Below are 25000 nucleotides of genomic sequence, written 5' to 3'. Positions count from 1 at the left end.
GGCAGGGCCTCAGGCACCAGCCATTGGGTGTGGGTGTGGGGCAGATGGAGACACATCTCTAGGGAGCTGATGTTACATTCCCTGTGCCGCAGAAATGTGAGCCTCAGAGTTCCAGAGGTGGTTTTTCAAGGAAGTGGAATCTGATCTTCATTCTGCATGTTTTATATGTGGGCAACCATCTTCAGAGATGGTCTTAGTGTCCCATCTTGGCCTAGCTGCTTCAAAGGCAGACTCGGTAGCAGATCCATGAGCAATGTGACATCTCTTTTAAAAGATGCATCTGACTGAAATACGAGAGTTAGAAGGAGAGGGCTGGGCTAGAACCTGTGCCTAGGAGTGTTTGCTGGGGCTCCTGGAACTGAGATGTGGCTGTTCCCAGGCATCTCTGGGTTGGCTAGTAGTCGGCATCCTTGGGAGATTTTCTTTTGACTCTGAGTGTTACCTAAATGGTGATCCATGGACTGCATTTCTCTGATTGACCAACTGCCAATCAAAGATATTTGTAAAGAGCTGTGTCTGTACCAATATATACAGACACTTTTCTTCTCAGCATTTCTCACACATTGCAGAAAGGCAGCAATTGCTGTAGCTTTCCCATCATTTGGGGAATCACAAGTACTCTAGAGATGATTGTTAAAGTGTACAAGAGGTATGCGTTTATACAGAAGGTTGCGGTTATGCAGGAGTGGGATTATGAAGAGATGAATGGTTGTACAGGTTTGTGGTTAAAGGGGAGGTCTGTGGCTACACAGGAGGTATGCAGTAACAGAGGCAGTGTGAGGTTAACCAAGAGGTGTGAGCTTGTAGAGGAGGCGTGCTGTTGTACGGAGGCCCATGGTTGTACAGAAGGGATACGGAGGAGGTGTGAGGTTAGAAAGGAGGTAGTGGTTACTCAGGAGGTATGTGGTTGTGCAGGAGGAGTGCAATTATAGAAGCAGTGTGCTGTTTGTTACACAGGACATGTGTGCTTGTACGGAGGTATGTGGTTAGGTGTGAATTTATACAGGAAGTATACAGTTATACCGAAGGTGTGTGGTTGTATAGAAAGTGTGCACTTGTACAGGATGGATGAGGCCATACAGATGTGTATGTTATAGGCAAATGCTACCCTGATTTTGGGGAGGGACTTGAACACCCATTGTTTCAGATTACTGGGACTCAAGCTGCAGAGTTCTAAGGCAGGGTTGTATATACAGAAAGCTTCCTTGGTCCATTGTGGTGATAATAGACACTACGAGATATGTTCCAGGCAGAAGCTCGTAAGCACATATCAGATGCCTTGACTTTTGCTGCATTAGTCAGTTGAGAGGCTGGAGAGGAAAAAAAGTGTTTGCTAATCTTGCACAGGACATAAGTTCAGTTTCTAGCACATACACACGCTCTCACAACTGCCTGTATCTCTGTTTCCAGGGGATTTGTACTCACACATCTCACACACGCACACACACATACGCAACACACCTTTTTTTGAAAAAGTTATTTGAAAAGTCAAGTAGAAAAAGTGAATCAACTTTAATTTCCTTACAATATTTAGAAAGTGATAAGAGTAGGAAGTCAGAACAAAGCATTTGATAGTCCTTTATACTTGTGAGTGTGTATGTGTGTGTGTAGGTGTGCTGTACATGTGTGTGGTACATATGCCCATGAATGTGCAAATATGTGTACCTGTGTGCATACAAGCAGAGGGAAGACGTTGGATGTCCTCTATCACAGGCTGACAGTCAACAAGCCCCAGAGAGCCTACCAGCTCTGTCCTCCACAGCACTGGGGTTACAGGTGTGTGTGTGCACCACATCTGGCTTTTTTCTTAGATGCTGAGGTACCAATTCAGGTCCTCATCTTGCACAGCTAGTGGCAGCCATCCTGAGCCATCTTTTTAGCCCCTGATGGTTCTTCTCATTTGCTCATTTTGTTTTAGAAGAGAGGATATAGCCAATTGTAATGGAATGATCTTGGAGAACTCTTTTGATACTGTCCATGAATATGATGGCAAATTTATTTTTACTTCTGTTTGTTCCAGTTTTTGGTGACAGGCCCTCCCTCCATAGTCCAGGCAAGCTTGGGCTCATTAAATCACCAATGATGACTTTGAGCTCAGTGATGCTCTAATCTCAGCCTCTTGAGTCCTGAAATTAAGGTGTGAGTCCCCATACCTGAGACTTTTTAAAAAAATACTGGCTGTTTTTTTCTGGCCTCATTCTGAGGTTTGTGTAATGAACTGTGAATCATGTCTGGATCAGAGGGTCTTAATATGCAGACAGAGAACCCCAAAGTTCTTGGGCCACGTATGCACATTTTTTGGGGGGTTTATTCAGACATAGCCTGTGTACTCTCTTTAAAAATGGCTCCCAGTTTGTTCCATCTACATTTTGAGGTATGATGGAATATGAACCCATGTTTTTTCAGGGTGGCTTTAGCTGTTCCTTGGAGACTCCTAAGCAGACTTTTACCAAGGCGTGGTGTTAACTCAGAGAACTCCTAATTATGAAAGACATTTGTTGGAAGTGGTGTCAATGCTCAGTGCAAATTGAAGCTTGATGGGTTTGCAGTTTTCTTGGGGGAGGGAGGATGAAGTCATGTGTTGAGTTCTTCCCCAGCCCCTCTGTTTCCCTGCCTGGGGCTGGCCAGGGAGCTTGGCCTTCCTCCCCCTCACTGACTGGGGCCTTGTTTCTCCCCAGGATGAGAGTGTGTGCTAAGTGGGTGCTGCTGTCACACTGGCTGCTTCTGGCCTATGTGCTAATGGTCTGCTGTAAGCTGACGTCCGCCTCAAGCCAGCACCTCCGGGGACATGCAGGTAAGCCCTTTAAGCTCATTATGTACTGCTGAGATCAATTAATAAAATACTTGGACTTGCCAGAGTCTACACATTAGACACAGGTGCTTGACAAGAGCTTTGGCTGGTGTGTCAATAATGGTAGAGCCACGGCCAGACAGGGTGTGTTGGCTTGTGCTGCAACAGGGCTGTTCTGGGCATCTTTGCAAGGTGTTGTCTGGGCTCTCCTTGGAGTTTTAACTCTGACTTTCCTGGGTATGCTTCTGTATTAGTAGTGCTTTTTCTTTGAATGGCAGGAAGTCTGTAGCACTCTGTGTGTGACTTATCGTGTGTGTGAATACACAGGCGCTCTTACAGCTCCCTGAAATTCAGGGGCAGGTTTACACCTCAGCTGATACAGTGCTGTCCTGAGAGGACCCTTTCAGATAACTTAAGTCCCTTCTGAGAAAATATGCGGAATGATGGACATAATGAAGGAGAGAAGAAATGATAGGGACATCAGCAAGGATAACCTCTGCATTGTCATGACCCTCAAAGGGAAGTGTGTCTAAATCTGGAGTGACAGCTGTTCTGGTTATTTCTGGTGGAATTTGTATCTGTGCATTGCTTTTTAAAGTGAATTTCATAGCATTGTGTAAAATAACAGGTGTCGTGATGTAATTGTCATGGTTACCAATCATTGTGCTTTGTTCATAATTGCCCTCCACTACCCTCTTGCGATCCTTTCACCTCTTGTTACTCTCTTCCTTCTCTGCAAACAGCCCCTCCTGCTTCTGAGTCCTATCTGCATCTCCCCAGGAGCTCTAGGTATTCTTAAGTCTATTTTTGCCTCTGAGAGAAAGCCTGCTATTTGTCTTCCCTTCTCCATTATTGTCCCCTGCTCCTCCTGAGTTCCCCATCATCCCTGGAAGTGGTTCCCATTCTGGCCTTTTGTCTGCCTCCTATCCACGATGAAGGGGCCCTTAATCTCAGACCTTCCAGGATGCTGTGTGTCACAAAGGGCCCAGGAAACTGGGCCCACATCACTACGGCTTAACCCTTCTGATGCATTTGGGAGTTCCAAGACACTGAGAGATCTTAGTTCCTGACCAAAGGCGGGTTGGTAAATTCCATAGTGCGGTTACCGGAGGCCACAGCATATGTGGATGAAAGTTCTCACTAGAGTCAGATGTAACATGAGATTTTGAGCTCAGGCAGTGGGTATGATTGACTACAACATCGTCAAATGCTCAGTATTGCTTTTTTCTTTCTTTCTTTAGTATTGGGAACTGAACCTATCACCTCCAAGCATTCTACCACTGAGCTATATCCCTAGCACTTTTCATCTTTATTTACAAACCACAGGATACAATTTGTCACCCAAATGCCTCGCCTTACTTCCAGATCACATCTTGGAAATAGCATGCTGAACAAATAAAACAGCACATGTCTGATAAGGATAAAATAACCAAGACTCTAGCTGGCTCACAACTTACCTTTGTGATTTAGGGGGAATATTTGTTTCTTCACTTTCTTTGGCATTTTCCAAGCCACTCTGGCTCAGGAGTATAACACACTTAACCTAGAAGAACACAGATGCATCATCTCTCAGTTGATGATAAAAATGGCCTCCAGAAAAATATTTCCCCCTTTGCCTCATGCATCTATGTTGATATATGAGGATATATATTTAAACATAGTTTCTACATGCAAGACAGTACTCACTTTGAGCAGGGATCTTGCTATGAGTTCTATTGCTATAGAAGTTATTTTTTTTTTCTCATCGATGTGACAGAATATTGAACAAACACAATGTAAGGGAGGGTGGAGGAGATATAGTTTATCAGGCAGGGGAAGCTGGCAACAGGCATCTCTGTGGCAGGGGGAGCAGGAGGCAGCTGCTTGTTCGCATCTCAGTGGCTCAGGATGTGGACAGAAAAAGGGCTGAAACCAAGAAAGGGTTAGAAGCCCCCACCCCACTCAAAGTGATCCACTTTCCCCAGCCTGCTCCCATCTTCCAGTGGTCCCACAAGTTTCCCAAAGAGCACCACCTAGTTGGGGATCAAGTGTTGCAGACATAGAGCCAAACACACAGCATGTGAGGAACCTTCCAATACAAGCCACAGTGTTACCCTTATTAGCTCCAAACATTTGAGGCTTAAGTGGTCATCCTGCTTCAGCCTTCAGAGTAGCTGGGACTCCTATTGCATTCCACTCTCAGCAGGAAGATGGTGAGTTCAAAACCAGCCTGCACTATACAGAGAGCCCCTGCATCTCCCCTGGTCCCAAGAAAGTGAAGTGTGAACCTTAAACTATGTACATGTCAGAAATGTAAATGCCCCTGTCCACAGACTTCTATGTCTAGGAAAATTTGATGGCTGTGCTAGGCCACCCCCAGACAGGTACCATGCCATACTTTCCCCTCCCTTACCTTGATGTGTTAAGGGTGGCTGCAGTATTAGGCTCAAGATAATTTAAGTCTCTCACAACTCAATTTTCTCCCCTCAAGTGACAGTTCAAAGATGAGAAAAATAATGATTGAAGTTTTGTGGAATCAGCATAAAATCAATACTACTCAACTGTTGTAGAGCATCTATAGGTAGTTGGTTATTGTGCTGTGTGTCTTTTGATGAGTTCATTTAGGGGCCAGAGGGTTTGACGTCACTCATCTTACCTGATTAATGCACATCTGTTTTCTAGAGTAGAGCTTGGTAAAACATGGTAGTGGGTGCATTATCCACAGATTCCCAGGTGCCAGGCGTGGTGGTGGTGGCGGCGGGGCAGAGGGAAGGTGTGGAGGAGAGAGAAAAACTTTAAGGAAGGTGGCGGCTGTAGCATGAATCTTATAAGTTCTTATTAGTAGAAACAAACTTGGAGCCAGGTATTGGGGTGAACGCTGGAAGATCAGAGAAGCAGAACAAGCCAAAGCTACCTCACCTTGCCAGTTCCTCAGCTGATCCTGTTTTCTCAGACTGGAAGCCTCTGTGTCCTCATCTGAATGGGTCTCAGCTGAACTGTTGCTCAAAAGCCTAAAAGTGTAACCAGCTGAACTGCTGCTAAAAGTCTAAAAGCTTAACCAGCCAAATGCTGCTAGTTCCTTGTCCTCACACCTTATATATCTTTCTGCTTTTTGCCATCACTCCCTGGGATTAAAGGCGTGAGTCACCATGCTTGGCTGTATCCTTGAACAGATGGATTTCTGCCTCTGGTATGCTAGGATTAAAGGAGTGTGCTACCACTGCCTATCCTCTATGTTTAATATTGTGGCTGTTCTGGTCTCTGACCCCAGATAAGTTTATTAGCATGCACAATATGTTGGGGAACCCAATACCACCACAGGTGGGGGAGATGGCTCAGCTGATAAAGTGTTTGCCATGTAAGTGAGAGGACCTGAGATTGGACCTCCATCAGGTTCGTACCTACAAGCCCAGTGTAAGGGTGGCAGAGACAGGTAGATCCAGGGGCTTGCTGGCCAGGCAGTCTACTGGAACCAGAAAGCTGTGGTTCAGTGAGAGTGAGCCTGTCTCAAACAATAAGGTGGAAAGTAATGGTTACTCGACACTTGAAATCGACCTCTGGCCTACAGCAGGCATGTACACACACCTACACAAACAAGTCTACATACCACACATGCACGCACACATGCATGCACACACTCATGCATGCATGCAAGCACACTTGAAGAAAACAGGTGTGGTAGTTTGAATGTAATTGGCCCCCACAATCTCACAGAGAGTGAGTGGCACAACTGGCAGGTATGGCCCTGTTTGAGGAAGTGTGTCACTGTGGAGGTGGGCTTTGAGGTCTTGTATATGCTCAAGCCATGCCCAGTATCTCAGTCTGCTTCCCGTTGCCTGTGGATCAACATGTTGCAGCTACTTCTCCACCACCATATCTGCCTGCACATGATGATAATGGACTAGACCTCTGAAACTGTAAGCTACCTTCTTAATGAAATGTTTTCCTTTGTAAGAGTTGCTGTGGTCATGATGCTTCTTCATAGCAATAGAACCCTTAACTAAGACAATAGGCTGCAGCCGAACTTCCCATTTTATCTGTGACAATTCTTATTTCATGCATAATTCCAAAGTCAGGAAATAGACAACTCTATAGTTAACTCTCAATTAAGAGTGGAATTGTTCCCATGAAAGGCAGATGGCATCTTCCGTTCTAGCAGAAGTTGGACTATCAGAAGGGACGGTAAGGGGGCTGCATGAAGCCTTGGATAAGCCTGCTGAAGAAATAGCAGCCATAACCTGGGATTTCTATTCGGATGGGTTCCTTTGGCTTCTCGGTACACATGCTCCACTTGTGGCCTTCTCTGGCTGTTGGAGGTCCTCTGTTGTTAATCTCTGGAATTTTTAATGCCTGTCACTGTATATTTAAATGACCACCAAGGGAATCAGGGCTTGTTCCTGCCTCACAAGGACTCCATTTTGTAGCTGAGGTTTGTTCTACCTGGAGAGTCGTCTTTTGTAGAGGCCACATGACTAGCCATGGGGACGTCCACATTCCCACTGTGACCTCCAGTCTGTCATGCACCTGCCCAGAGTGAGGGCTCCTGAAGCCTGCCTGAAGTTTTACTCGTCTGGTGGTCTCACAAGCTGCACCCCCATTCCTGTAATGCGGTGGGTGGTAAACTATTTCTGAACAGGCTGACTAATTTTCCTCATTTGTCACCATGTGGTCTGCTGTGTAGTTTTGCTGGTGGTAAAATAATCCCAAATAATTCAGGTAAGTATGAAAGAGATGTTTTCTTTTTGTTGGCTATATATGTGTATACATGAGAACATGTGTACACTCTTGGAAATACTACCATGCACTCTATTTGAACTAACTTACTCTCATCCATTTAACAACAGGGTTTGGCAGTCTTCTGCTAAGGATGTTTGCTGGCATCTACTCCTCTGGGGAGTGTGGTATGTTCTTTTGTATGGGCGTACCATCAGTTATTTGGTCACCCCAGTGTGGAATAGTTTGTTGTCAGATGTGTACAAGGACACACATCCTGACTGAGATGAAATTGTGCTGGTGGAATGGCTAAGTTAGTGCATGTGAAGGTGTTAATAAGATTCAGTTGATTGGGACACATACACAAAACAAAACAAAATAAATATTGTTCAAACAAAATGACATTTTTTTCCCACATGATCAGCAGGTCAATATTCCAGGGACCATTAACAGTGTTTTGGGGCCCATGGTGGGTAGGAACTCTTTTGCTCTCAGGTACAGCTGGCTTCTGAGGTGACCTTGGAGGCCAGGAAGGGCTGACTTGGGAAATGGTAATGATGCAGGCTGAGGAATGAATGGCATTGCTTCGCTTCCTTGCCATTGGCTGGGGCTTAGAAATCTGATCATACCTGCCATTAAGGGAAGATTGGAGCCTATTGTAGCTGCAGGCCCAGGAACCCCAGAGTGCCTTCCAGAACCTTCCAATGTATTCATATTTCCAGGGACAGTGCCAACAGTGATAGCTAATGCTCCCGACAATCCTCTCTATGACTCTGAGTGCTGTTGTCTTGAATTTCCCAGTTACTATAATGGGACTTGGCATCTATTACCTCTCTCTCTCTCTCTCTCACACCATGATGTAAGATGTTATGGTTCTGTTTTTATCCTGTATCTGTTTTTCTATTGGCTTCGTTCTTTGTTTACTTGTTGACTCTGGAAGCCCTACCTAATATTGAGGACCCAGCCCCCAGAGGATTGGGATGCTCCTTCTCCTCCAACTCATGTTCCATTTTGTACAATTTCCACCAATGACCACCAGGAGAAGAAAGCACCCCTTACCCTGCAGTGGCCTTGCAGCATTTAAGGCTTTTATTTATTTTATTTTATGTGTATGGGTGTTTTGCCTGCATGTGTGTCTATGCACCATAGGCATACACCGCCCTCAGAATCCAGAATCTTCTGGAACTGGAGTTATAGACGGTTATGAGCTGCCATGTGGGTTCTGGAAATCCAACCTGGGTCCCCGGAAGAGCGGCCAGTGCTCTTAGCCATTGGACCATCTCTCTAGCCCCAGGTGGCATTTTCTTACCATTGCAGCCCTCAGATGATGGGGAACTGAGAGACCAGGAGAGGGGATTTCTGTTATACTGCAATGCTGTGAAACTTGTCTTTCCTCACACCTGAGTGTGTCTCAGGATATCTGACAGTGGGATTTAGTTGCAAAGTGACCCACAGGCACCTGGCTAGGATGGTCCAGAAAGGCTCCTGATTGTATCCCAGGGATATTGGCTAATAGTGGGGTGCCAGGTTATTGTGTCTCCAAACAAGAAATAGATCTGTGACTTAATTGCACTAGAAGAGGCAGTTTATGATGAGATGGTACACTTCTGGAGGTAGGGAAATGGGTTGCATAAAAACAACAACAACAACAACAAAGAGTTTAGCCCCCTCCCCCCCAGGGCCCATTGTGCAAAGGACTGGGACTTTTATATAAGGGGATGGGTACTTTTTGACTTTTTGGCTGATTTGCATAGTGCAAGCTTTTCTATGTATATTTTGTTCCATGTAATTCTACACACATCACCATGTACCCCTGTCTCATTAGCATCTCAAATCTCTGCTGAAGGGGTGTGTGTTGTGGTATCAGAAGTCATAGGTTGCTTTTGATACAGAGTTAGCTGTGTGACTATGCCAGAGGTGCGTGCTGCTTCTGTTCGCCTTGGGTGTGTGTCTGTGTGTATGGGGGCGCTCTCTTGGCTAACTGGTTTGTCCCATATGCTAATTTTGCAGTCTTTGATGATGCTTTCCAGATCCCACTCTCTGCCCTGCTCTCCCGCCTCTCCTCAGCTTTCCAGCTAGTTCCTGCCAGTGAGGGAAGCTGTGTTCTCAGAAGCCTCAGGAAGAGGTTTCTGGGTGGCTTGTTGATCATTGTGTATAGCAAAAGAGGTGTTTTCCAAACCTGTCCACTCGGCAGGTTAAGACAGCAACAGAGGAAGGACGTGGGGGTGTACCAATGCCTTTGGAAGAAGGCATTGTTAGTTGTGGTTCAATGTTTTTAGTTCAAGATTGAAAAGCAAGTAGTTAATGGGAGTGAATATGAGCAAAGTATGTAAGATCCATCATTGAGTCCAATGAGCACATGCTAGCAGCTAAACAAGAACATTCACCTGAGTTTCACAGTTGGCCATTGGGAATCTTTCCTTAAAGCCAACAACACCACAAAACTCCATGAGCATCTGGAAGTTGTGCTTTGAAGGAATCAAAACAAACAAACAAAAAAACCCACAAAAAATCTTGGTCCCTCATGTTTTACCGTTCAGTTTGCCAGCCTGATTTGGCAAGAGAACACACACAGGTGCCTGGTAGCCCGAGGTGACAGAGAAAGGGGAAGGTCAGTTTTCTTATTTGGGAAGTAGGGTTCACTCCGATGCTTTTAAATCCTCTATTGATGCTCTTCCCCACACAATAGCATCTTTTCTCCACAAGAGGGCAGCAAACAGCGCCCTGCGAAGGCTGCTGGCTGGGAGATGTTGAAACCAAGTGACTGTTGGAATTAACTGTTTTAAAGAAAGGCCTTGTGAAAGTTTTTGTCCTTTGTAACCTTGGTAACATTAACACACCAAGCTTCCTAAATCTGTGGGACTTGTCTCTGGACATATCTGAATACTTTAATGTAGATTTTTCCCTTTAAAGACAGACATAGCTGCTTTTCTGATGGAGGCGAGACAGTGGAGATCTAGGTGTTGTGGGTGTCTTTGCTTGTTTTATTTCCCCAGAAAGTGCTGCGTCTGACTTCGGCTGTCTGACTGAACACTGTGGTGCCTGCTTGGTATCTACTCAGCATGCTCCTCACAAAAAGACTCAGAAAAACTAGAGTACACCTAGCAACCAGGCAGTGCAGGAAACCAGGTACTGGGGAGCTGGGGTCCAACATAGCTCCAGTTCTGCCCTGTCTTGGCTGTGTGACCATGTCCAGGCCACTGAACCCCTCCGAGCGTGTTTTATCATTTATACAATGAGAGAACCGCCACACCCACCTTATGTCAGGTTGCAGGAATGACTGAGGGCAAGCAGGTGGAAGACTAGATCTAACATAGCAGACATGTCAGAAGTGGACACTGTTTTTGTAGTTAGAGGTACACAGATGGCAGACTCTGAAAGGTCCTGCATCCAAGGAGTGGCTGGAAGCTGTGGGCTCTCAGGGCAGATGTGATCTGTGAGTTCGAAGCTTTATGGTTTATAAGGAAAAAAGCTTGTTTATCATTGCCTTGGAAAAGCTGATGAGGATGAAGAAAGTAGCTTCTTGTTTGTATAAACACCGAGTTTCTGCTCAGATTGTAGAAAGAGGTGAGTAAAGGCGTCACTATGCTGGGAAGCAGAGTGGTCCCGGCTAACCTTGAGTGATTGCTAGCTGCAGGAGGGGGCGCCTCACTGAGTCAGGGTAGATGGGTAGATGCTGAGAGCCAAGGAAAGCCTACAGTGCCTTCCCACCTGGGAGGGAGCAGATGCTGCTCACGTCTGCTGGTTGATTCCGTTGTTTCAATGTTAGGGGAACCCGGAAACCTCTTCAGAGCTCAGACCCATCTTCTAAAGGATAAGGACAGCGAAAGAAACTAAAACTGACCCTCGAGGGGTCAGTGAGATGATGCTGACTGTACAGTGCCTTCTGTGAGGAAGCCCACAGAAGACACTGGCCATCTTTACTGAGTGAGCACTGTCTTCTCTGTTTCAATGGACTCTGTTTCCTGGTGGCTCCGGGCTCTTTTTGTGATTGAAAGATTTTCAGTTTTTCTGTTGTTTTCTTGTTTATAAACGCCAACACAAAACACTACATGATGCTGTTTGGGTGCCTGGTGTTATTTTTAACTTTGTTTGAAATCTTTGAAGGGTTCTGGCTGCATTCTGATAGCGACCCATGCTTTGGTCAGTCACTGTGAGAACACTCTTGTGTGAACTGGCTCATTTACCCTTACTCATTCTTATGGAAACCCCATTTCTTCAAAGATGCTAATCGTATGCATAATAGAGTTTCTATTACATGAGAGTTCTTTGGTGAGGCTCCACTCTACTGTGTTAGTTGTGCCCATGATATGCTGCCTATATCAACTGTTACTTCAGTTTTAAAAAAGTGATTTTCCTGCATTGCTGAAGTTTTGACACTAGAGGGCAGGCGAGGCTTAGAATAGCTAATAGCACCTCGGCACGCTGCCCCCCCCCCCCCCCCCCCCCATGTTTTCTGGCCACTTAAAAAAATACAAAGAAACCAGTGTAATTAATTTCACTAATATGTTTTTAAATCCCATACATTCAAGTAATTGTCATATAAACATGTGACCTTGACTCTTGAGTAATCAATGTCTAGACATGGACTAGAGAACATAATTCAAGTTCTTTTGTTATTGTTGGTGTTTTGTTCTTTGAGACAGTGTCTTACTAAGTAGGCTTGGCTGGCCTAGAGCTTGCTATGTAGACCACACTGGTCTTGGACTCTCAGAGATCCATGTCCTCTGCTTCCTAAGTGCTTGGACTAAACGTGTGCATCATCCTGCCTGGCTAAGGAACTGATTCTTAACATTGCATTTTTAAGTATCAAAGAGAGAAGTTGATATTTGTCTGGCTTATGGAGTGTGTGATCTGTGTCCCTTCATCTCACAAATTCCTCTTATGGATTATGGGTATTATTTCCTCTTCTTCCTCTTTTTTCTTTTTCTAAAGTATCTGCTGGATTTTAGTGCCAGAGAAGCAGGGGTTCCACCTCATTAAAGAGCAGGGAGATGGCCTGTTCTTAGTCAATTAATTGTGTGCACGTTTTCTGCAAGATTATGTTTTTGTTTTTTTGTTTTCTTTTTTACATTTCATTCATTATTTATCAGTGTGTGTACAGCAGCGTTTGTGTGGAGTCAGAGGACAACTTGTGGAAATTGGTTCTCCTTCCACTCTATGGATCCCAGGGACTTAACTCAGGTCATCAGCCTTGGTGGCAAGTGTCTTTACTCACTAAGGTATTAATTACACTGACCTATGCAACAGCACGTTTTAAAGGAGAGAGTTTTTAAGGAAATAATTTGAAATGGGATATGCAGAAGAAGTGTGTGTGTGTGTGTGTGTGTGTGTGTGTGTGTGTGTGTGAGAGAGAGAGAGACAGAGAGACAGAGAGACAGAGAGACAGAGAGACAGAGAGAGAGACAGAGACAGACAGAGACAGTGTGTGTGAGCATGTTAACTGGCCTGGCTATGATGAAGGTATTTTAAAGAGAGATTAGTGTTCCTCACTTTGCTATCAGAACTACTGAGACAGTGGTCCTGAAAAATTGAAATTCTCCCAAGAATCTCATGCTGGGACAACAGAAAGTTTATAAAGAAACCTTTTGCCTGGGAAGAGATTTACAATTTACCAGACCACCTTACAGGAGATCCATGATGAGTTAATGGTGGACAGGATACACCTTTATCAGGACTGCTAGTATATGTGTGACTCTGGCCCTTTATGTAAACCTTGGCTTCCTGTCAGGACACTGAGGATACAGTTGCTGAGGGTGGAGGGGTGGGCGTGCTCACAGATTTCTTTATCCTTCTGCCCAACATGGTCATACTGAACAGATCTCCCTTTCCTGGCTTCCACTATGAATTTGACTGGTTGAATTGTTTGAGACTGTAACTCAAAGTCTGGTTACAGCTCTAAAACTTGTCTCCAGGAATCTTACTTTGACCCATAGGGACATTTACCCCCTAGAATGAAGCCTAATGATGCAATTTAATTTATTTATTTGAGACAGGGTCTCACTATATAGCTCTGGCTGATGCAGAACTTGCTATGTAGACCAGGTTGGCCTTGAACCTGCAGAGAGTCACTTGCCTTCCTGGCCCCCAGTGTCCAACAAAGGCACAGTTTTATAGAGACTTCTCCCACCATCTCCATGTCTCCCTTCCTCCTGCCCCTCGATGGCTGCTTGGCTGATGAGTCTCCACAGTAACACGTTCTATTACATTGCTAGGAATTAAGAGCAAGACAGCTACATTCTGTAGGTAGCTACTCAGGGTCACAGGCCCAAACAAACACAAGTATCTATATGGCCTAGCTAAACTGGAAGTCAACTCCAAGAACACAGGAATTTTATAGTAAACTCTGTGCAATCAAAATTAAGCTCAAGGAACAAATGAAAGAGTTTGGAGACTAAAATCCAAAGAGACCCTGACTCCTCAAGATGTGGTGGGTCACCAGCCTTTGGTCTTTGGTGCTCCTCCTCCCTGGGCCTTTGGTGGGCTTTTCCTGAGTTAGCATTTTCCCTCTTTGTGTTTGACCAATCAGAATTCTCTATATGCATTCAAATTAACTAACCAGGTTCATCCCAACTTCATTTACACACTGGAAGTACCAAGTCGACCTGTTCCCAAGATAGAAAAGCTCCTCCAGAGTGCTGCTTGGCAACAGGCTCTCGGGACCCTTCCTGCTGCAGGCAGCCAGCAGCCGCCTTCTGGATGGAACCTGCTTGCTCTTTGTTTCCTGCCTCCGTGTGCTTCTCCAAGGAGTTTAACTCTGAACCAGGAAACCGGTAAAAGCATGAACAGAGCAAAGGGAGCATGGTGGGATGGTTTAGGAAGTGTGTGGCTTAATGATGGAAAAGCATCCATAAACTCTTTGTTGTTGTTTTGATCTGAAGGGGATGGAGCCATCATAATGGAAAATGTTGAGGCCATGGCTGTAGTGTGTCTACATCTTACAAGGTGGCGTCTAGAGGCCTGTCACGTAGCAGCTGTACCGGTCACTTTTCCGACCCTTAGTAAGAGATGGCGAACTACTGCTTTAGAAGGAAAGGGAAGAGGGAATTCAATTCTGGCTCTTGTAAAATTATTATTATGGCCCAGAAGGAGTGATGAATCTCCTTCTCAGTGCCTCTAAGCCCTGGATTACCAGAGAGGCAGGACGCGCCTCCACAGCTCCAGGAGGACTGTGAAAACCTTTCTTTGTTTTGTACCAGCCTGTTTCCTCCTGGCTGCTAATGTCTCTGGTGTGTGAGTCTGCCATCTGCCCCTGGCCCTGTGTGATTCTTCTCAGTGGCATCTTGATGCATCCATCAGGAGCTCAGTTCTTGCTCAGAGCGGGAAGGAACATGTTGTAGTGGTTCTTACCCTTCCTAATGGTGTGGCCCTTTAATAGTTGCTCATGCTGTGTTGACTCCCAGCCATACCATTATTTCACTGCTACTTCATACCTGTAATTTTACTGTGGTTATGTACTGCAATATAAAATCTGATGTGCAGGATATCTGATATGCAACCCCCCGTGAAAGGGTCATTTGACCCCTAAAGGGGTTGAAACCCACAGGTTGAGAACCACTGGTTAGAGGGTGTTGACATTCCCTTGTGTCCTCGGAAAGTCAATGTCCAATGCCCTTGGCAAGGTTCGCCAGGTGAAGTACCGGGCAACTGGACATGGTTTATTTGTGTCCTTTCTCCCATGGCAAGGGAGAGAGGCTGTCACAGTTTCTATAGGGAAGAGTAAGCTTTTGAACTTCCTACTGGCAGGGCCTGGTCTTTTCTCTCCCTTTTGGTCTTGGAGGCAGAACAGACTTCAGCCTTTGAGCAGTTCTTAGGGTAGTTAGGATTCTCCTTCCTGGGGAAAGTCCTCATCTTTATTCCTTCAAGCCACACACTTAAACTCATCTCTGCAAAGCCTACAATTTGGGGTTTGAAAAGCCATAGGTCAGTGGCTCATCTGTATGTCAGAGCTCGACAAGGAAATCAGAATCCTTTGTTCTCTGCAAGGAAAATAAAACCGCTGGTAAAACGCAGCAAGGGAGGAGAGTCGAGACAGGGCAAGAAGGAAAAATGAGGCTTTGTGTTTTCCTAGGCGTTGCTTGGATGTTTTAAATATTTTGGCCCATATGGTGGTCTCAGAATAGGATGCTAGAAATAGTGTTATTGAAGAGGCATCTAATAACACATTTGAAATGATTAATTGGCTGTGGGAAGATGGTGTTTGCAATAGTTAAAAACAACTCCCGGTGCCACATGACATCTCTGTGGTTAGGGAATGTCTGGAAGCCGGTAGATGTGGGCAAGTTAAAAGGAGCAGACACACTTGGCTAAGCTGGGCCTGTTTCTCACCTGTAGGGGGGAGCCCTGAGGTCTCAGACCTGGGAAACAATAGAGAAGTTTATTTTAGGAAACATGGAGTTAGAACTTAGGTGTGAAATGAAACAAATGGCTGTACCCAACACTTTTCAGTGAGGCACTCTGCATAGCGCATCACTAACTTGGTACAGCTACCAGCTCAAGGGGGAGGGGCGGGGGTGGGATTTGGATAACTTACACTGTAAGCAAAGAAGTACCTGGCTAAGGTCCTTGGTCAACATTTCTGCTTTCCTTCCACCAAGTCAAACTTTAGACACTGGAATGCCTAATCTTCTTCAGATGGATTTGTCCTCTGGCAAGTATTTGCAAGGATGGTGGGAGGACATTTCTTCTAAGAAAAGCTTTGTAAGTGTGGTTGGATTTTAGCTCAAGAAAGGAAGATAGGGGCCTGCTGTTTTTTTCTGTCCCCCAACTCTATAGTTTTCTTGTCAATTCACAGGCTTTCAAGTAAAGGGTGTGTCAGCCAGGGGCAGTAATTGCTAACAAGGGACGGCCTTGGTGACTGAGTTATTGCTATCTAGTTTATCTCATGGGAAACAGTAACACTGCATAAAGGGGAAAGAGTGGTTTATAACTTTGGGATTCCTTCCCAAAGTTGGAAGCATCTGCATAGCAGGGGCAAGAGTCGAAATGAATGATAAGCGGCACTGGTGACCGGTGGAAAAGTCTCAGTTACCTGGTTGCTTAGTAGTGGAGAGCTTTATTAGGAAGGGAAGGAGGGACAAAAGGACCAGGCCTGGGGAGGAAAGAGAGAGAAAGATGGTGGGGTGGGGGGGGGGGAGAGAGAGCAGAGAAGAGAGAGGGTGGGGGCTGCGTCTGGCTTTTTAAGGGCTCCCGGTGAAGTGGGCTTTTGGAGCTATACCATGCATGTGCTGATTGCATGAACATGCCGTGCATGTAGTCATCGCCAGGGCACACTGATGACGCAAGATGCGCTTAACTCCTGAATTGCGCATGTGCAGTCATGTAGCTGGAGTGAGGGCAGAATTCTAACAGGAGTGTAGGGCAGAGTGAGGGCTAGGAGAACCTTATGCAAAGGGTGTAAAATTGGTATATGAAAGAGATCAGTTGGCAAAAGGAAACTGGAAACCACCCCCTTCCCCAACCTGAGGCCTCGGTCTGACCACCGGCATAGGTGTGGTGGCATTCCACAGTGTGTGATGACCCTGGGTGGAGATTAGATGTTAAGGAGAAATGTGATGCATGAGACTGTGTGTGGAACTACCCTGAAAGGCCAGTATTTGTGAAAAAGCTAGCCCCTGCTGAGCAAATGACTCAAAAAGCCAGAGCTATGTGAGTTAAAAAAAGAAAAAGAACAAAAATCCCCAAACAACAAACCCTCAATTCTTTGCACAGCGGTGCCATATTGATTTGCCGAACTATCCCCTTGCTGTATCCTGCTTCTTCCTCCTTGGAAGTGTATTCTCTTCTCTTAAAAACTTATCTCTTAAAATTTTATGTGTATGGATGTTTTGCCTGAATGTATGTCTGTGCAGCACATACGTGCAGGGGCCAGAAGAGGGCACTGGATCACTTGAACTGGAGTTAAGTATGCTCATGAGTTGCCATGTGGGCTCTGGGACTTGAACCATCTCTAGGTCCTCTGGAAGAGAGAAGAAAGTCCTCCCAAATGCTGAGCCTTCTTTGCAGCCCAGTGCACCATCTCTTAACCAACCATCTCCACTCATTCCTTGTTCAGGGACTTAAGACCCCAGAAGCCCTCCTGAGGCATTGTCTGAACCATGGTGTCTTCTGATGTCAGAAGGGATGAGCAATGGTTTGTTCTCCCAGGAGTGTTCGTGCAGCATGCATGCATTTGTGGGTCTGTCTGTGTGTCCGTGTTTCTGTCTTCTTGATTTCTCCAGGTGCAAGCAAGGTCACCTGCTTTTTTGTCTTATGGTTCCCTGATCTTGAATATGCTCTCCAGTGAGCCTGACTCCAGACTCGGAATGGGACACATCAGAACCGAGTGGCTCCCATAAGCCACTGAAACCTGAATTTGAACTCTATTAATTTCAGAATTTGAGATGATCCTGAAATGATAAGGCTGACATTTACCCATATATCGTTATGAAAAACAGATTTGCTGGGCAAATATATAGAATAAATATGTTTACCTAGCAGCTGTCATTGATCTCAGGGAACCATCCAGGGCTGATTCACTCAGGAAACATTCATTTAATTCCAACATCAAAATGTTAGTGTCTTTGCTATGCAGAGACCTGACCTTGTGACTTTGCACAAAGTTATCCAACTCGGAGCCACAGATTAGCATTACTGGGTGTCTCCTCTATTGCACAGCATTTTGGCGAGGTGTGGAAGAGAGACCCTTGTGTTACTCTTTTTGATTATCAGATTGCTGAAACAGGGACCTCAAATCTTTGAAACCCAAAGAATCTCATGCTGGGGAGAAGGGAAGACTAAGAAGCCATGGGCCAGGACACACAGTAAGGAGGAAGGAGATCCTGCCTTAGGAAGAGGTTTCATGCAGTCCTGAGGACTCATCCTTCACACAGGCCTGAGAGCTCACCTGGTGACCATGACACCTATGTGCTGCTGGCCATGGTTTCTTCTTTTCTATACAGTCACCACATCACTCTGAGGTGAAAAGTAGTAAGAGAGACTGGTCTGGCCAAACTGAAAAAAGAATCCATTTATTTACTTATTTTATTTTATTTTATTTTTTTTACAAATTTCTGTTTCCTAATTTTTTTAAAATACTGGGAAACTAGGCAGTAGGCTTACAGACCCAGACAAAAATAAAAGATTTGATGTGCTTGGAACTTAATGTATTTATTTTAGCTTTATTTTTTCTAAAAAAAAAAAAACAAGCTTAAGTTTTAACTGACATAATAAACTGCATCCTTTTAGTGTTTATAAATTTTAATACATGCAGATATCCTGAAACCATGTCTATGATCAACATAACAAGTACTCATCCCTTTTGTATCTTAAAGATATTTGCCCCTAAATGAAGATCTCTAAGATTGTTCTCTGTCTTCTTTGTGTTTCCATGTAGGCTTTACACCTAGGTCTGTGATGAGTTTTGAGTTATTTTAGTATACGATACACTTAACTACATTTCTGATAAATGAAATTTCGCTTATTATATGAACAGCAAGATTTTCTGGCCATCACAAGGAGCTAGAACTGAGGCATTGGACAGGAAGAGCCAGACCCTCTCAGAGCTTGAGTTTTCAGAAGCCATACCTATGAAAGAATACTTTTTTTCTAAATGAAAATTACATTTGTTTATTTTTATGTGTGTGTATGCATGTGGGCACATGGGTGCTGTGGTGCACTTGTGGACACATGTGGGAGTCTGTTTTCTCCTCCCACCATGTGCACCCTATGTATTAGACTCAGGTTGTCAGTCCTGGTGGCAAGTGTCTTTACCTGCTGAGTGATCTTGCTGGCCCTAGACTTGTTACTTTAAGCAGCAGCAGCAGCAAAGTTGTGTGGTGTAAATTCTCCTCTTGCTATCTGAATGAAATTATTAACAGTTTGAGAATAATACAACAGACATGATATTATTTTAAATCCCTTTTAATCTCATGTGTGGGTGTTTTGCCTGCATGTATTTCTGTGTACTAAGTGTGTACCTGGTGCCCAAAGATGCAAGAGGAAGTCATTAGATCACCTAGAACTGGAATTATAGACAATTGAGAGCTACCATGGGAATCGAACTCAGGTCCTTTTGAAGAGCAGCCAGTGCTCACAATGTCTGTGTGGTCTCTCCAGGCTCTAGGCCTATCCTAAGGGAATGAGGCAGTCTAAGAAGCTATCAGGTATTCCCACACTGAATAGGCTGAGTAAGTGGACTAAAGAGTGCAGGGCTAATTTTTTGACAAAAGTATTTTGCTTTTATTTTCTAATTTTCTTTTTATCTATTCTTTGTGTCGTTCACATCATGCATTTCGATCCCATTCATTTCCTGTCCCTTCTGGCCATCCTCTGCCCTTGCAACCCTCTTCCCCACAATAAAATAAAATAAGAGGAAAAAAAGAAAAGGAAAAAAATCTCATCATGGAAGTTGTAGTGTAATATAGTGAGTCATGCAGTAAACCTTTTCATCCATATGTCTTTATGTGCAAGTGAAATGGCTGGGGCAATGCTGGAGAACTCACCCTGACAGTGAGGACAAGGGAGAGCTGGAGGATTGACCAACCCTGCAACTACCCAGGCCCATCATAACCAGGGCTACCAGTTGGCCACACCCCAATACCCACCTCATCTGTGATCTGCAGATCCAAAGCTGCAGGATCTCCACGACCACAGGGCAACAACAGGCTATCCAAGAGGAGTCCCAGGGAGGAACCAGCATCAATAGTGTAGCAGAAACCAGAGGCCTCGAACCAGACCAGTGACTCTTTGCATTGACTGTTTGCAGATAAAAGCATTTGAATATCTCTGTGTAGCTCTGCATAAGAAGAATGTCAACCTGAAGGCTGCTTTCTCTTCCATACTTTGGAATAAACAGGCTGTGCAGAGATGATGCGGACAAACTGCTCACTCTCTCAGCTGCAGTCTCTACCAGAGCAAAGCACGGAAGTTAATGAGTGGATGGATTCATAGCACCCCACCCTGTTGTAACACTAGAGGTGGTGTCTATGCCTAAAGGTCCACATGTCCATGTTAGTATGAATCAGTGACCAGATTGAATAAAATGGCTCTTATCTGTATGATATAATTTTAAAGCACCTATTAATGGCATTTTGATGGAAAAATATTAAATGACTGAAAAGAACTGTTAACTTCCTATTGATGCTGTGGCCATTTACGCCTTATCATATGATGTGTCTGATTAGCGCTCCACTGTGGATTTTATTCTTACTACTCAATTGTATTGTTCCTTTGAGCAGAAAAACTGCTAGCAAAATGATATTCTGTTAAGGTTTCATTAATCAATGAGGTTCAGTGGGGCCATGATGGAACTGTTTGAAGGCCAGCGATGGTATCGGTACAACGAGAAGCCAGTTGAGTTCAATGGTTCTACTAGGAGACGTCAAATGGCCAAATTTTGTTCCCAGGTCACTGACAATAGACCTTATTCTGTTTGGCCAGATTGCCAAGGGTTCATAAAATGACATGGGCTATGGGTGGAGTATTGTATATTTGTAGCTCAGGCTACCCTGGAATGGTGGATCTTGACTCTTTTTCTAGGACGTTCTGTATTATATGGTATCCCAGAATCACCCAGAAACATGTTAATAAGCTGGTAGATCAGCATAAAAATAAATATCCTGCAGCCTATCAAGTGGTCCCTGTGCTGCAAAATGTGTCTTGAGCCAGCAGCGAACATGCGTTAATGGCATTTACCAATTATCTGGGTTCTCAGAGTATTTTAATGTAGTTGATTTCCTTTTTAATCCTAAAACGTTTAATTTTATGCATCTACAGGGTATGTCCTGAGAATGTTGCAGACTTTAAAATGGGTGAAGAACTGGGTTACAGATAAGTTCATGGTATCTGCTCTTATCAAGTCCTCTGATGTGGTAGGTAATGCTAGTGTCCTGGCACTAAGTGGCATGTCTGCAATGAATTCCTTACAGGCAAGTAATGGACACTAAAGACACTGCTCTGTCCTCACCTCAAGTGTCAGCCTTATTGAGCTTACCCCATGACATCTTCCCAAAAGAAGAAGAACAGTCAATCATCCACAGGCAGATAGGAAACCAGGTATTGGGCTTTGTGTGATGGGACTTTGTGCTTGCACATTTGGCTACCTTAGTAAAGCTTTGGAGTGGTGGTTCTTAAGCTTCCTAATGCTTTGACCCTTTAATATAAGTTCCTCATGTTGTGGTGACCCCCAACCATAAAATTTTTTTCATTGTTACTTTATAACTATAATTTTGCTACTGTTATGAATCATAATGTAAATCTCTGTGTTTTCCTATGGTCTTAGTCAACTACTGTGAAAGAGTTGTTTGACCCACAGGTTGAGAACTGCTGTTTTGGAGGAAGCTTCTTGCTTCACACGTGTGCCCAGGAAATTGGACCTCTAGGACTTGCTTTATCTTCTCGGTCCGCATTTTCAACAGGTGGGCTTCCAATCCAGGTCACAGCTTGCTGCTCACTCCTCACACCCTTTCCTCTGAATACATGGTGAGGAATGTGAGGATTTGCAATCTTCCAGGGCTGTGGAACTTTCTCTGAGGGTGAGCCTTGGTCCAGGGGCCTGTCTGCCCCATACCCTCCAAGAGGGTTCACACAGAATGCCTTTCATTCCCTGTGTCCTTTGGCAGAGCTGTTGGAACCTTGGGCATCCCGCCTGGCACGCCATGAGCATCTTCAGTAGCTTTTATCACCACGTGTGAGAACTGTCTAAGCCTGCCCTCCCAGGATAGCACTAGAAGGAGCTTTTGTTTCAGTTTCAGTAGTCTGACAGCCAAAGAGAGGGCACGGATGTGTCTCTTTAGAAGATCTCCTTTTGACAGATGAGAGGTGGTGTGTGCCTTTAATCCCAGCACTTGGGAGGCAGAGGAGGAGGATCTCTGTGAGTCTAAGTCTAGCCTGGCTTACACAGTAAGTTCTAGGATATCCAGGGGGCTACAAAAGAGAGAAAGATATAGATAGATAGATAGATAGATAGATAGATAGATAGATAGATAGATAGGAAAGTCAATGTATTTTTTAAACTAACAGAGAGAACAAACACCGAGTAAGCAGAATATTACTTTTTCTAGGGTAAACTTTCTGAAGTCTATCGTCTCAACTTTTCAACATTCAAGTGGGAGTGCTGCCCAAATTAGTTCTCGGCAATGAATGATCCAGTAAGATCTTAATTGTTTAGAATATTTCATAGTGAACATTCCATCCAGATGACTTCTTTATTCCCGTAGTAATAGGGAGTTAGGTAGCCTCAACAGTATCCTGAAACCAACAGCAAACCAAACAAAGCCTGGGTGATCATCGTGTACATGCTACTCTATGGACCTGTCCAGGAATTCCTCTGGGATGTATAGATGGGAAAGGTTGCTGAGTGCTAGGGAGGGCACATGTTTAATTTCACAAAATGCTGATATATGGTGGCCATTGTGCTTTATATTCTAGAGAAGTGGTTCTCGACCTTTCTAATGCTGCCATCGTTTGATAGTTTATGTTGTGGAGACCTCCAACCATTGAAATTGTTTTTGTTGCCACTTCATAACTGTAATTTTGCTACTGTTATGAATTGTAGTATAACTATCTGATATGTAGAATATTGGATATGTGACCCATAAAGGGGTCATCACCCACAGGTTGAGAACTACTGGTCTAGAGTGTCTATGTGAGATTTATTATTTGAAAGGAAGGACTTAAGACACAAATATTTCTTAAAATAATTTTTGGGTTTTATGTAGTTTTGGTGTCACAGCGTAATGGGTACCATATGCAATTAGCATGCTACTTTAGAGACCTGGGTAATGGACTCTCACTGTCTTTTAGAAAGATCTTTACCACCATGGGATTCAAGTATCTTACATATATATCGGGCAACACATTGTAGGTTTGTTGTGTTCTTGAAATACTAATGCCAGCACTGGAAGTAGTAGGTTGTGTGTGTGTGTGTGTGTGTATGTGTGTGTGTGTGTGTGTGTGTGTGTTTTCATGTGTGTACGCCTGAGGACAATCTTCATTATTCACCTTATTTAGTTATTTGTTTTTGATTTGGGATATCTCATTGACCTGGTACTTAATAAAAAGGCTAGTCTATCTGGCCATTGAGCTCAAGAGGTTCATCTGAGTCCACCTCTCCAATACTGGGATTATAATCAAGCACTCCCACATCTTTTTTTTTTTTTTTTTAAATGAGACTCGAGGGGTCAAACTCAGGCTCTCATGTTTGCAAGGCAAACATTTCTCTAACTACGTTATCTCCCCAGCTAAGTGGTAGCCATTTGCCTCTTGTGTTTAAAATATTACCCTTTGCCTTTAGGAGAGTCCCGAGTGTCCGCATTGGTTGGTCACTGTCTCGACTAGACTTGCTCCTCAGGCTCTAGTCTTGTGGCCACTGACACAGTAGCAATGTGATTCCCTCCAAGGTTGACGTGTGGTGGGTAACTTCTCAGCCTAAAGTATTTTCATTATTTCCTGAGTCTCAGTCCATTAACCAACTTGGTCAAAAGGCCAGGAAGAGGAATGGCATTCTGGAAACATTATTAGCATTTTATGGTGAATGCTAACTATTGTACATTTACGGCCGATTAAGCTTTGCTCTCTCTGTTTTATTATGGATTATGACAGGGATTTCAAGACCAAGTTCTGTTAAATAATAAATAGAACCAGCAAGGTCATTTTCTACATGACCAAAGAAATGCTTGGCAGCCAAAGGCATGGGTTCAGGAGTAGGTAAAGTGTCTCCAGGGAAGGGGGAGGGGGTTGGAATTAAGATTTCCATAGGTGTGTGAGATGACATTTGCAGTGAGATTTGGTATTACTGTTTATTCCAGGGATTGCATTTCCCACAAAAATTTAAGGCATAGCTTGAGCAGAGGTCTCAGAGTGGATGCTCATGGGTAATTTAGGCCTATATGTGTGTTTTGTAAGATTTAGATTGTGTTCATGGTATGACTGTGTGTGTCTCTGTGTGTGTGTGTGTGTCTGTGAGTGTATGCATATGCATAGGTGTGCAGAGGCAATAGGAGGAGGACACTGAGAACCCTAGTCTGTCTTATTCCCTGGAGACAGAATCTCCTTTTGAACCTGGAACTAGGCTGTCAGGCAGCAAGCCCCAGAGAATCAGACTCTCAGTTTCTCCTCACATGGCACTGGCATTACAGCTCATGCATGGCCATGCTTGGCTTCTGACATGGCTGCTGGGGATTCAAACTCAGGTCCTCATGCTTACGCAGCAGTGCTATTACCTACTGAGTCATTTCCCCCTCTCTTCCCCATCCCCATGTTCATGATTTTTAAAATAGATTTTTAGTAGAGAACATGGTTTAAAATAATGGGCTTCAATATGTGCATATAAGATACTTTGTTAGGAGCTGTTTTTATAAATTGGTTGCATTGCTTGAAAAAAAATCATGAAATTTCACATAAAATATCTAGCTTGGAGGCAACTCTAGGCTCTTCTTCCTTCCAGCCTCTGCCGCAGCTGAGTGCTGGCTGCCTCCCTCGGAAGGGGCCATTTTCATTTTCTGTATCACCACCCGGCTTGCCTCCCTTATTTTGCTG

The 25000-nt window shown here is 44.3% G+C and overlaps 1 protein-coding gene across 2 annotated transcripts in view; it reads left to right on the top strand.

The window, feature by feature from the left end:
* The window catches only part of Tafa4 (TAFA chemokine like family member 4), a 192847-nt gene that overhangs the window by 47877 nt on the left and 119970 nt on the right, over positions 1-25000 (top strand). For both annotated transcript variants that reach the window (XM_036182088.1, XM_036182087.1), the window contains exon 3: positions 2679-2794. In XM_036182088.1, the coding sequence (XP_036037981.1) occupies positions 2680-2794 (115 nt within the window). In that variant the 5' untranslated portion in view covers position 2679. The remainder of the gene's footprint in view (positions 1-2678; positions 2795-25000) is intronic.

The sequence above is a fragment of the Onychomys torridus genome, chromosome 3, assembly GCF_903995425.1.
Source record: "Onychomys torridus chromosome 3, mOncTor1.1, whole genome shotgun sequence".
Classification (NCBI taxonomy): domain Eukaryota; kingdom Metazoa; phylum Chordata; class Mammalia; order Rodentia; family Cricetidae; genus Onychomys; species Onychomys torridus.
Note: the sequence above shows the minus strand (reverse complement) of the source record. Positions and strands in the feature narration are given on the sequence as shown.